This window comes from Sinocyclocheilus anshuiensis, unplaced genomic scaffold (assembly GCF_001515605.1).
Source record: "Sinocyclocheilus anshuiensis isolate Anshui unplaced genomic scaffold, SAMN03320099.WGS_v1.1 scaffold483, whole genome shotgun sequence".
In the NCBI taxonomy this organism is placed as follows: Eukaryota; Metazoa; Chordata; class Actinopteri; order Cypriniformes; family Cyprinidae; genus Sinocyclocheilus; species Sinocyclocheilus anshuiensis.
In genome coordinates, this window is record NW_015552580.1 from 439,049 (window position 1) to 453,446 (window position 14,398).

The 14,398-nt window shown below is 35.1% G+C and overlaps 1 protein-coding gene across 3 annotated transcripts in view; it reads right to left on the minus strand.

The window, feature by feature from the left end:
• The window catches only part of ctbp1 (C-terminal binding protein 1), a 26,327-nt gene that overhangs the window by 1,947 nt on the left and 9,982 nt on the right, over positions 1-14,398 (minus strand). For all 3 annotated transcript variants that reach the window (XM_016456075.1, XM_016456074.1, XM_016456073.1), the window contains exons 2-8: positions 11,927-12,081; positions 7,413-7,557; positions 7,104-7,310; positions 5,746-5,960; positions 5,525-5,655; positions 2,837-2,964; positions 2,520-2,634 (exon numbers count right to left, since the gene is read on the minus strand). In XM_016456075.1, coding sequence (XP_016311561.1) covers positions 2,520-2,634; positions 2,837-2,964; positions 5,525-5,655; positions 5,746-5,960; positions 7,104-7,310; positions 7,413-7,557; positions 11,927-12,081 — 1,096 coding nt within the window. The remainder of the gene's footprint in view (positions 1-2,519; positions 2,635-2,836; positions 2,965-5,524; positions 5,656-5,745; positions 5,961-7,103; positions 7,311-7,412; positions 7,558-11,926; positions 12,082-14,398) is intronic.

Here is a 14,398-nt window from a genome sequence, read left to right on the forward strand (position 1 = left end):
CAACAATATAAAATGCGGGAAACTATTAACTGGTTATTCTACAATTAATTGTATTACAGATTATACTACGATTGGAAAATACTGATTGATAAACTGTTCGGCGTGATGACGTTGAATGTCTCCGACGCCTGTAGTTCCATTTAGCAACTTGTTAGCAACCGTCTTTTTTAAGAAACGTAACAGTTTTAAAAAATCACGAGTGGGGTGTAACTGGCGTGTTTTATGTCGTAGAATAAAACGTGAAAGTATTTTGAGCCTGTGTGAACCACGGACCTTATTTTAGGGATTTAACCAAAATCCCATTCAAAAAACCCATTGACTCTGGGACGATGGAACCGGAAGTGCTAAAATGCTAACTCGCTTCCGGGTTTTTGCCTACAAAGTGACATCACAGTTCCACCACTCTATTGAACTAGAACTTACTGCATAACGGTGGATTAAAAAATGGATAGTTACAATCTGATTGGATGAGATACGTTTAAATGTATCACACATATGATGTGATGCATCATATTGTACAATCTCGATTAAAAAAGTTTGGGGTCAGCATTTTATTTTTTTTTTAAGATATTAATACTTTTATTCAGCAAGGATGCATTAAATTGATCAACAGTCACAGTAAAGACGTATAATGCTACAAAAAAATGTATTTCATTCATATAAATGCTGCTGAAATGTCTATTCATTAAAGAATCCTGAAAACTAGCCTTGCTATCACAGGAATAAATTGTATTTTAAAATATATTAAAAAGACAACAGTTATTTAAAAGTGTAGTGCTTCACAATTTAAAAGTTTTTACGGTATTTTTGATCAAATAAATGCAGTCTTGGTGAGCATAAGAGACTTCTTTCAAAAACATTTATCATTTTTTTTTTATCTTTATAAATATAAACACCCTACAGTTAAGCTAATGAACTATTAAGTAACTACATTACTTAACGTTACTATATTATTATTTTAAAAATTGTGTATTATTATTAATAAATTTTTTTATTGAAAATTTGTCTTTTATAATATTGCTGTTATATAAAAGTAATAAGCAGCTTGATGCCGTGTATATTGAAACGAAAATTTCAATAGTGAATATATATATTTCAGTTATCTAGTCAGTTGAATCAGTTCTTTTCAATTAATTAGTCAAAAAGATTCACATATCGGTATGAATGATTCATTAGTGAATCAGTCTGAATCAAAACTATTTCAAAAAATCTTATTCAGTAATCATAAACAATTGAAATGGTCACAGAAATTAACTTCAAATTTCAAAAGAAAAAAAGAGGAGAGAACCCTTTAAATGCCCAAGTCAGTTTCAATATCTTTGTTATTAGATATCAATTTCTGTTTTTCAGTTTCTTTATTATTATTCTGATTTGTTTTCTCATAAAATGTGTGCATATGAGCAATTCGGTGTCTCATCTTATTTGCAGTCATAAAATGTTATTATATACAGTTAGTGCTGGGCGGTATACCGGTTCATACCGAATACTGGTGTTTATTTTTGTTATGATATGAATTTTTAAAATACCGCAATACCGGTGTATGTCGCTTAAACAACGTTCGGAACACGACACTGTTTGAAAGGGTTTTTCACTGTTGCACTGAGGTGAGGGAACAGCTGTATGTGTTACTAAGCGTGAAAGTTCAGAAACTGAAGCTGTAGAACTAATAGAACGTGATGACACAGAAGAACTCATCCACAATATCCACATTGACCGCCACAAATATCCACCGCCCCCTGCCATCAGCTCCCGCGTCTCACACACACGAGTTAAGGGTTGACTTTAGCACTAGATTTAGCAACTTTCAGACCCTTTTAGCGATAGAAAATATGGTTAACACCCGGTCATGCATGAAAAAAAAATGTACCGTGAAACCGGTATAATTTTGAAAAATACCCTGATATAAATTTTTGGTCATACCTCCCAGCACTATATACAGTACATATCATAATTAATACTGGCTACTGTCCACTCTGCTCCCTAGATGTCATTATGGGCAATAAACCCATATCCAGGGGCGATTCTAGGATTTTCATTTTATGGGGGCTCAGCCCCCAGTGAGGGTATAATAATAATAGCCTAATAATAATAATAATAATATATATATATATATATATATATATATTATATATATTACTTTAAGACTTTTACTCAAGTACTATTCTAAACGGTGACTTCAACTTCTACCAAAGTCATTTTCTGGTAAGATATCTGTACTCTTACTTGAGTATGGCTTTCAGGTACTTTATACACCACTGCACATGGCATAGGCGTTTCAGAGGCGGTTACAAGTGACATTATTGAAGAAAGATTAGAAGAATTTTGCTGTAACACCAGGAACATGTACTGAGAAATCCAAAGTACTGATAAGCATAGTAAAAGCAATCTTGCATGGCCATCTGTGGATTACTCTTTCACCAGAAGTCCTGGTAAAAATGTCTGTACAAATACAACACAACAGCACCACCTGTATCCTACATTCAGTTACAATAAATGAATTCTTCAGTAGTTTGCTGTACCTGTAGGCTCCATTGAGTTCTGGATGAACAACAGTAGGGTCCATGCCGGCCCAGTGCGTGGTCTGTGTGAGGAACTCTTTGTTGACGCAGTTCTTCAGGCTGTCTGGAATGCGACCTGGAGGAGGAAAACAGCTTCATTACAGGAAAACCCCGAGTCATTGATCACAGCACATCAAGCCTGCGGAGCTGCAATTAAAGAACAAGGTTTTCACTCAACTGATGAAAGAGGTCAGACACCCAGTGCTCTCAAATCATTTGACAAATGCCAGCTCTGAGGCAGTAAAGAGTGTTACTGACAGCGTCATGTGGTGACGTACCGGTAATAGCTCGACGGATCTCCCGCGCCGCCTCCTCACGCATCTCAATGGAGGCCTGCTCGCTGTACCACGCCGCGTGAGGGGTGCAGATCAGGTTGGGCGCGTCTTTAAGAGGACCTTGGCTGAAACTGAAGTCATATTCACTCAATGAGCGTGTCAGACTCTTATACAGCTGTATGTGTGTGTCAGTGTAAGGACAGTGTATGGACAAGGTGACCAATGAATTTATGAACTCTTCCGTTCTTCGTGATTACTAGAGGAGGAAAAATCCTTTTCTAGAGAGCAAGATTTAGAGCAGTGGTTCTCAAACTGGGGTATGCGAACAAAATTCTGAGTTTTGGCATTCACTGAATTCTACCCCAACTTAAAGTAACATTAAAACCGAACATGTATTTCTGACAATCAAAATGCCGCTTCTAATGTAAAAACAGGAAAATGGGAGTGTCGTAAACAGTCAAATACATGACATCCAATCAGCTTACCTCATCTTTTGCGGTCAAAACTGACTGCATCCACACAAGCAGCGTGCACAGTAGCATGTGACAGGATGCCCGCTGAATATGCTGCATTAGCAAATCGCATGGCTGTTCAATGTATCTTTAAAGTAGATCTTCACTTAATAGCATGAAGAGCAAATATTGATACGGACTGAAATCGATTTAAACTCTCTTCGACACAGACACAATTTTTACAACAGTTCAACAAAAAAAGACTAAGTGAACATTTTACATTTTAAATGTAGTCTACATTTTAAACAGAAAATTGTCATGTTTGTTCTATTTTGCAACGAAATAATAGTTCCAACGAAATCCGTATCATCTGGTGTGCGTCTCCAAGCAACATACAGCGGTGTTTCATTAGTGAACGAATCTGTGGCTTTGAACGATTTGGAGAGTCAGTGATTAATAACCCATTCATAACTACAGCATTTTTGTTACTGAATGAATGAATGAATGACGCGACGCCCGGCTCATTAAAAACAGCGACTTGCCGCCACCTACTGGCGGTTTTATTTTTAAATCTACAAGTATCACTTTGATTTGCCATCATTTATTGCTTTATTTATTATATTAATAATACACTTAATGGAATGTTAAGAATATGATATAAAACATGACACAATTAATAAGGATAGAAAATATTTGCCTCTATAAAGGTAAAAAAAATGCACCTGTAAATCAATTTAAGGGGGCAAATAATGTATTGTCCTTTAATAGAAAAGTTGTGACTGCGGTCTGGAAGAGAGGGGGTACGCAGAAGAATGTTAAATGCCCCAGGGGGTACACGGCTGAAAAAAGTTTGAGAACCACTGATTTAGACAATGAAATATTTTAGAGCAGAGAATTTTAATAAGATTTTAAGAAGATTTTAATACATTTCTATGACTTTTCTAGCCCTGGAAATTGCATTTACATACAGTATGAGGGCAAAAAATGACCCTTATGGATTTTTGTCTTGTATTTATATAATTTGACAGTTTAGCAACATCACATGAGCAAGAGTGCTTTTTTAATCAGAATATCTTGGCGATTGCTTATGTGATATTGATTTTATACAACAGTACAATAAACAAGTTAATATTGTTATAGTTTTCTGCTTTTGCGCAATTTCGCCAACTAAAATAGTTTCAAACAAAGCCACAGCAAAACTGCTGTGCATCTCTGAGCAACACACAGTAGTGTTTCGTTACTGAATGAATCCGCGATTTTGAACGAGTCTAGTAAGCCGTCCATAAAAATTCACTTGCTTCATTTCTGAATGAATCGATTGACAGTTTTAGTTTCATATTTAGAGTATCATTTCATATTTTAATATTCTTTTTTTTCTATGTTGAATCAAAATATTTCTTTCTAAAGCTACTTTATTGTAATGTCTATTCCATTTAACACAATAATAACTTTTGGGGGCTCATTTCTAAGCCCAAATTGTTGTGTGATTAATTTGCGAATAATTCATCGGCACATCATGGAATTTTAAACACTTGACAGCTCTAATTGTTAACTGAATCTAAAACTTTTTTTTATGTTAATTCAAATAAATCTGAAATAAAATTAAATTAAAATTAAATCGAAATATTGTTACTAAATTAAGCTGAAGCACAGGAAATAAATTCAAATGAAACTGACTAAAACTGATTAAAGCTAAATAGTAATATAATATTTACACAAAAAAAACTATTAAAAATTACAAAAGCACATAAAAATTAAATAGAAAAGAATAAAAAAATTTAATAAAAATAATATTTTAAACATTAATAAAATTATAACAACAAATTAAACTAAATGATAAAAACTTAAAGAAATATATATATATATATATATATATACATGCTAAAATAATAAATATACTGTATATACATACTACAATACTAAAATAACACTGGCTTTCACAATTGGTATGAAAGCAATTTAACCTCATTTACAAAAGTGAACCACTATTTATGCTGTCATTTCTCTTTGCTGCTTTTCTCCTTTGAAACTGCCTTCAGGAAACAACTCGCATTCTTTGCATCCCTTCTAATGCATTTGTAGCAAACAGACTCATATTTTGTGGGGTTTGCAGCCAAATAACAACACGAAAAAGACTCGTAGAGGCAGGGTGTGGAACAGAAATGGAGTTTGGAGCAAGCAATCCATCCAAATGTCAAAACAACACAATTCTTCAACATCAAATGTTGTTGTCTCTCACCTGAAGGGCTCTGTTTCATGGACGTCCAGGGCTGCTCCCCGTATTCTGCCCTCTTTCAGAGCCTGGGCCAGAGCTTTCTCATCCACCAGACCGCCACGCGCCGTGTTCACGAGGAAGGCGCCCTGACGCATCTACGGTCAACACACGGTATTGATCAAACACGAATGTGGCACCAGCTCATGTATGCTCTTGTGCTTGTGATTGTAGGCTGTAGGCGACACCTGTTTGATGGTGAAGTCGTTGATGAGATGGTGGTTGTGCTCGTTGAGGCTGCAGTGTAAGGTGACGCAGTCGCTGTGGAAGAGCAGGTCCTGCAGGGTGTTGACTCTCTGCAGCCCCAGGGCTCGCTCCAACCCGTCAGACAGGTACGGGTCATAGAAGATCACGTTGAAGCCGAATGCTTTGGCCCTCAGCGCCACCGCCTGTCCAACACGCCCTGAGAGCAGACATAAACCATCAATAAAAGAAATTATTTGTTTGTATCACATTAGTTCAGTATTATGCCTGTCGGTGTCATGGCAAATTGACATTACAACAAAACAAGTTTCATTCAAATGGTGTGTAGTTGAGTTACTTTTCCTACAGTCTGCCAAAAAATAAAAAAAACAGAAGAGATGAGAAAGATAAAACGCATCGGTATTGAATTTCAGCAAAAAGCCAAATGTGGTCAGGATTTCATTGAGCTTATTTTATGTATTATTTCTACTGTTTAAAAGTTTGGGGTAAGATATTATGTTTTGAAAGAACACTCTTATGCTCACCAAGTCTGCATTTATTTCGTTTTTAAAATATACAGTAAAAACAGTAATATCGTAAACTATTATTACTATTAAAAAAAATGTTTTCTGTTTGAATATATTTTAAAATGTAATTTATTCCTGTGATTCAGAGCTGAATTTCAGCATCATTAATCCAGTTTTTAGTGTCACATGATCCTTCAGAAATATTATCAGTGTTGAAATTACGATTATCAGTTGTGCTATTTAATATTTTATGGAACCTGTGATATATATACGTATATATATATATATATATATATATAATTGTTTGACATTCATTAATGAATATATCTATAGTAATTATTATACTTTTAATTAAAGTATTTGTTTTTTTAAGTCATACTGATCCTAAACTATATATATATATACACACACACACACACACACACACGCACACATACACAAAACTTCTGGCCACTGGCAGGCAGAAAAAACTATTGTTAAGCACTGAAATGAGGAACTGTATACTTCACTCTTTTTGCTCGGTGAAATAATTACTTTTGGATGGACAGAAACGCAGATCACAGTCTACACACATTACAAACTGTTTCCTTTCTGTTATCTTCAAAGCCACTGGTGGCTCCATAATTAGAAGTTTTACTTTTTTTTTTTCTGCCTGCACCAGTGTATTCAGATTTACTCATCCCTAAACAGCACATAAAAACAAAACAAACAACAGCTGGTTACTTTATATCTCGTTCAGAGGACCTCTTTCTGTCTCAGTCGGCGGTTCTTGGCCAGAATACACAGCGAAGTGGATCACGTCGAGAGTCAAAATCTGGCTATGCGAGACAACACACCTAGACCAATGATCCCCAGCGTCTCTCCTCTGATCCGGGCCGCCCCAGACGCGACCTCCCGGATCTGTTCCACGCTCTGGACCCGCGTGCCCTCCCGGAGAGCCTGGTGCAGCCAGGTGGTGCGTCGGTACAGGTTTAGGATGTGACACATGGTGGAGTCTGCCGTCTCCTCGACTGAAGCTGCTGGCATGTTGCAGACTGCTATTCCTGTGGATGTGGACGGGTTACAGTCAGACTCTTCATACAGCAAACACACACACACTGTTGTGCAACGTGTGGGATGTAATGGAAAACCTTCTTAACCATTACCTAAGTCTCCAGCAGACTTTATGTCTATATTATCAAAGCCGCTCCCAATGCGGACGATTATACGAAGTGCTTTGAACTTTTCCAGGTCCTCCCTCATCAGGGTGATGGTGTGGTACATGAGTGCACCCACTGCTTCATTTAAAACCTGAGAGAGTGGACACAAACTACAGTCAGTCTATGAGAAGAAGACAGTCACAAGTAGAACAGCTCTCGAACTGAGGGGCGAGTCGAAATGATTTTTATCCTAACTAAGAGTGAATCTCTGGAGCCCTGCACATGACTTGATGACAAACATTTTATCTTGGCCATTTATTGTGTCTCATAATTCATTAATTTGTTCCCCTGTTTTCGATGTAATTAAAACGAGAGAAGAAATTAGTACAAAATGCCCACAATTTATTAAAGTGGGAAATAATTCTTAATTTGTGGCAACAATTTAACTAAAATGAGAACACAAATTAATATGTCATGGTAATGAACATTGTTGGGGAACGTTTCTTTTAAAAGTAATGCATTGTAAAATTGCATCACTCCATAAAAAAGTAACTAATTGCATTACTTAGTTACTTTTATAGAAAGTAATGTGTTACGTTACATTTACATTACTTTTTCTCGGATCTAAAGTCATTTTTGCTTAGTATGGTTGAATTGGATCACTGAAGGTCACCAGCAAAGACATTGATTAATAAAATGGGATTAAATATGTATTATATCTGTGTTATTTAACATTTAATTACTGCAGGTTTGCGTCATATTCTGAGTTTGCATTTCAACGTTTTTTCTCATTTTGAGGAATACTGAATCTGATTTTGTGCGAGTGAGATGAGTAAACGCATGTTGACATTTAGTCTAGAACTACAGTAACATCTTGTTTACACAGCGCACACAACGCCTCTGCACTCACTCCTGATTTCTCTCAACATGGGGACAGGAGAGCTGGCAGTCAATAAATGGGAAAACAAAGCAACTGGCATTACTTATTTGAAAAAGTAACTCAGATACTTTCTTGTGAATTAAAAAGTAATACGTTACTTTACTAGTTACATGAAAAAAGTAACTCACATAACCTGTAATGCATTACCCCCAACACTGGTAATGAATTCCTAATTCATATATATAAATATATATAATATATATACTATATACATATATACATATATATATATAGTTATGCGAGTCATGTGAGAGAGCACATGTCATGTGCGGGTCTCTCTAAAACTCCTTATGTTCTATTATATATTTACTAGGAACAATAGTTTAGTTAGAATTTTTTAATGAGTATTAATATGCACAGCATTGCAGGGTATGAACCAATTTCACCCTGGTCAAGAACACTCAGTTATGCAATGAAATTAATTTCAAGACTCCAGGTTCTACTACAATTTCATATGGGCAGACATTAAGCCAGAAGAATTGAATTCATTTCACCTGCCACACATTTAACGGCTGAATTATATTATATTGTTTGTATTTCTATTTTAATACTTATTGGAAAGTTCCGAAACAACAGTATATTAGTTCAGTTGTTAATTATTTAAACCTCATGGTAATATTTGTGGTGCTGAATTTTATTTGTTGATTTTAATCAATATAAAAATGATCAAATCAAGTGTTTACCATTGTATAAATACTACCATTCTGCAAATGTACTTGATGGATTAATAAAATGCAAGATACATGGTAATGTAGTAATGGTAATGAGTTTTTCAATCTATGGTAATAAGCAGTGCTATTTTAGTATCATTCACATACTATTAAAGTTTTTTTTTATATTTTAATATTTTGTTTTCATTTTCAGTTTAAAGTTTTAGTACATTTATGTGTTTGTCATTTTTATTAGTTTATGTTTTTTTTTTAATGTGTCTAGTTATTTTAGCTTTTAACAATATGTCTATAGTTTTTAGTTTTAGTAAAACTGAGCAATGTTGCCTTGGCAACTAGCTGAAATGTTTCTTTTATATTTCAACGATAATAACCCTGGTAATAAGAATGTGGGGATGTGTTTCATTGTCATGAGCTAATTATGCACTTCAGGGATCATGTCTTTACACTGTTAATCTGATTCGAAAATCCTGAGGCAGAGGAAAACTCTTTAAAGCAAAGTATTATGACAAACACTAAGAGCCTCCAACATGATTTGCTGATAAAACAAGAACTTCACTGTACAACTTCACTAACAAAGGGTTCATGATGATTAATCAGTTTACTTGAAAACACTTGGCATAATCTAATAAACCATCAAGTTCTGGAGTAACACACAACATAAACAGATTTATTACATTATAACTCTGGTTGATGATGAAAAACATCATTTGGTTTGACACCCATCAAGAAAAATCACCACATTAAGCAATCAGTGTTGTTTATGAGCTGCACCAGAATGAAACAGAATTTTTACAGCCTTCACACCACTTTATCATCTGCTAATAACTTCTCTCCCAGACAGACAATTGATTTTCTATCTTATCAGAAGCTCTTTTCTCTGTGTGAGGAGACTGTATAATTTCTGTCCATTCAGCAGCAGCCGGTTAAAGCAGTCAAATAAGGAGGATCTTTGTAGGTTTGTGGGAAGGGGCAGAAAGGGAGTGCCATCTGTCTGTGCAGGCCTGGGGAGTGTTGTGGCAGCCACCCAGAACCACACAAAACATGCCAAGAGCAATCGACAAATCAGCAGAAAAAATATGTGCGGGCTCCGGCCACAGTAAAGGTCTGAATGAGCACGAACGCATCGAGAGGGAGCAAATATTTATATGACATGGAATTAGGTGAATTGTGTTGAGAGTGAATGATTTATGGTAGCCTGCGACGACTGGTCTTTTGTGTGCAGCCAGTTGAACGAACAGAGCAAATGAGTTCAATTTAGGTTCATGGGTAGTGTGAAAAAAAAACAGTTACTCTGAATAATACAGACAGCAGCAAATCAACGTTCCTCTGTGTACGAACACACTATCAAATGGTGCACTTGCTCTTCTTCCAGCCAGTTGTATTTGATCCACAAACACTTGTATGGGTCCCTAGTGCTTTTTTCCCCCATTATTGGCCAAAATTTGGCCCTATTGTTTTTTTGTTTTTGTTTGTTTGCTTTTGTATCCTTCAGATTTGGCATACTGTCTGCAAGCATATAATACCAGAACATATTTCTTCTAACTGAAATTCTAATCTAGGATTAATGTTTAATTAATTAGGATTAACCTAATCTAGGTTAATGTTAATTTCTGCATAAACTAATACATTAACATCTCAAGTTGTATAAATTAGCATTACCTAATGTCTTATGAACAAACATGAATTAACAATGAACAAGATATACATTCTATACATAGAATAATTAAAAATATGAAATATATTCTAAATATAAACAAAAATGTACTAGTACACACTACTGTTTAAAAGTTTGGGTTAGTAAAAATGTTTTAAATGTTTTTGAAAGTCTCTTATTTTCACCAAGCTGCATTCACTTGATCAAAATACAATTAAAAATAAAATTACAATAAAAATTACTTTTCTATCTCGATAGATAGATAGATAGATAGATAGATAAGATAAATAGATAGATAGATAGATAGATAGATTAATATTATAAATGTCATTATAAATTACATTCTAAAAATCTTTAGTTTATGGTTTATTTCTGACACACGACACTAGACTCAGATAAAGTTCATTCAAGAAAAATGTCAAACATTCTCAAAGATTGACAAAGAGAAACGAGTTCTTTCACAATGAACCATCACAACATGACAGATCTGATTCCGCCCATCTAGTTTTAACAAATGCTAAAGAAAATTATTGATCAATAGCTGCGAGCAAGTCAGATTGAGACTGAAATAAATAAATCACACGAAGTACAGTGGGGAGGATGACTGTGAGATTTCATCATGCTACCCAGTGAATTCATCTAATGAATCATTCTACTCATTTCTGGCAAAAACGCTCACAGCCTCATAAATATTACCCATTGTGCAATCTACTTTTTTAGCCTGTGAGATGAAGTGCTTTTTTCCATGTAACAAAGCCAAAGAGGCTCCATCACGTCGAGCCAGTGGGATCTATGATGTATTGCAGAACCATACTCTAACATACTGTATATTACATGATATATTAATCTGTACGAACCAGTGACAAAAAACAATACCACTCCACACAGTCATAATAAATCTTAAACACATGAACAGCATTCACAATGCATTTTACTTCTGTGCCGCGACATACTCCTTAGTGAAATAGTGGGAATTAAGAAGTAGGAATCTGGATTGGATTGGTGAAAAAGTAGGCTGAGATATTATGGGTTTATGTTATTTTTCTCTGCCCACATGGTCTTGGTTAAGCCAACAGAAACTAAGAAACATTTCAAAGGTGGAGAAATTTACATTTTAAAATGTTTTGCTTTGTTTTGACCTGTGATATTTACATTGATTGAGCAGATGCTTTATAGCCATTGCCAAAGCCATTTAAACGAACAATATACAGTAAGTGATTAATCCAAACAGTAAGTGACGTTAAGTGCTAGATACCTTCTCGTGGATCTCCTGGGTGGACTGGGCATCACAGAAGGCCACGGTGGCCACGTCCTTCAGGATGGGCATCTCCACCGTACAGTCCCGCCCATCCAGCAGTGCCACCAGAGGACGAGGGTGCATGGGGCCATTCATTATGGGAGGTCTGATGCCTGCAGAGAGAAATCAATCACATATGTTACACGTCTTGATCTTGTGTTCAAGTAGGTTTAATGTGAGCACTGACTGTAAACGTCCTTTTGTCTGCGAATTCGCTGTTATTGTAAGACTCCTTCCAAATGATAAAACCCAATGCTACTGTACATTTGGCTCAAGGATACACACAGACATTGAATGCCAAGGTTAGTTATTGGAATCACTCTTAAAATAAAGTGACTCATAAACACAGAAAAAGACAACAGTGTGTATTAGCAGTCGGGTGATTCCTGGCTTTATTGCTCAATATTAAAAATATTTTTGCAACTGCTGTTGCAATAAAACAGAGCAGTTGTGAGTATTATAACCACTCATAAAAGACACAAACAGACTAATGCTGTTATTTTACTGATAACAAGACCTTTCTTACAAATAAATTTTGATTGAGAGTTATGAACACTGATGATTTCAGAACTTGTCAATTACTAGTCAGTAACATTTTGCCAAATGGTTATAGGATAACAGAACTATGATAACTTATATGATAACTACACTGTGTGTAAATATATAAATCAACCAGACTCTTAATATCAATCTCTTTATAAGAAGACTGATGGCATCATGATGACATACACAAAGAATCAGTTTTAAGGGAAAAAACATTGAATGAACAATCTTAATGCAACCGCAGCTGATGATGTTTAATAATAAAGTCATGAACACCTGCAGGGCTTCTTTCTGCGGGTCTGATTTTCTGTCAGAACTGTGCTGTTTTAAGCTTCTCAACATTTACTGATCTAAGACCACCAACATTTTCAGGCTTAAATTATCATTTTATAGTGATAACCCAATATATGCTGGCCAAGCTATCAAACTTCAAGACAAATTCCCACTGAAGACCAACATATGTTGATGCTACCATATAAAAACCACTCCAAAAGTGCTTATCAGCGGCAGCCCAGTCCCATGAATCACTGCGAATAATATAATCGAGGCAGTTTCACTGCACTCTCAAACTACTTATATATTGGTGTGTATTTTAATATTTTGGAACAAACTTCAAATATATTGTATTGTATATCAATGATAATTAAATCGATAGTTTTATACTACAGCATTTTCAGTGTTTCATGGGACTGCAGTTCATTCACTTATAAAAAACATTAAGTGCACAGTCTTGCCTTTGCTTCTGGTTTTCACATATTTTTTGATTTCAGTCAGTGTTTGTTGATTCATCTCAGAGCTGGTTGGTTTAAATCCCTATGGAGAAAATGAATGGGAAAAATACTTCCGGAACCAAGGCTGCTGATAAGGTGGGCAGTGACTGTTGCGCTGTATTGACATTGGCGATAAGTGCGCTGCTGGGCTGAGTAGCAGAAGTTGGCGTTCTGCCTAGTGTCAGTTAAAAAAAAACATCTACCAACGGACTTGTCAATGGAAAGTCCAAGTATATGTGTAAACTACTGTTCAAAAGTTCAGTAAGAATTTTGTAATGTATCTGAAAGAAGTCTCTTATGTTCACTGGAGCTGCACTTATTTGATCAAAAATACAGTAAAAACAGTAATATTGTGAAATATTATTACAATTTAAAATAACTGTTTTCTATTTTGATACATGTGACCCTGGACCACAAAACCAGTCATAAGGGTCAATTTCTCAAAATTGAGATTTATACATCATCCAAAAGCTGAATAAATAAGCTTTCTATTGATGTATGGTTTGTTATGATAGGACAATATTTGGTCGAGATACAACTATTTGAAAATCTGGAATCTGAGGGTGCAAAAAAATCTAAATACTGAGAAAATCACCTTTAAAGTTGTCCAAATGAAGTTCTTAGCGATGCATATTACTAATCAAAAATTAAGTTTTAATATATTTACAGTAGGAAATTTACAAAATATCTTCATGGAACATGATCTTTAATTAATATCCTAATGATTTTTGGCATAAAAGAAAAATCGATCATTTTGACCCATACAATGTATTTTTGGCTATTGCTACAAATATACCCCAGCGACTTAAGACTGGTTTTGTGCTCCAGGGTCACATATTTTAAATGTAATTTATTGCTGTGATCAAAGCTGAATGTTCAGCATCATTACTCCAGTCTTCAGTGTCACATGATCCTTTAGAAATCATTCTAATATGCTGATTTTCTGCTCAAGAAACATTTCTTTCTATCAATGTTGAAAACAGTTGTGCTGTTTATTATTTATGAGAACCGTGATATTTTTTTCATGATTCTTTGATTAATAGAAAGTTACATTTATTTGAAATTAAATTGTGTGACTAATTGTGACTTTTGATCAATTTAATGCGACCCTGCTGAA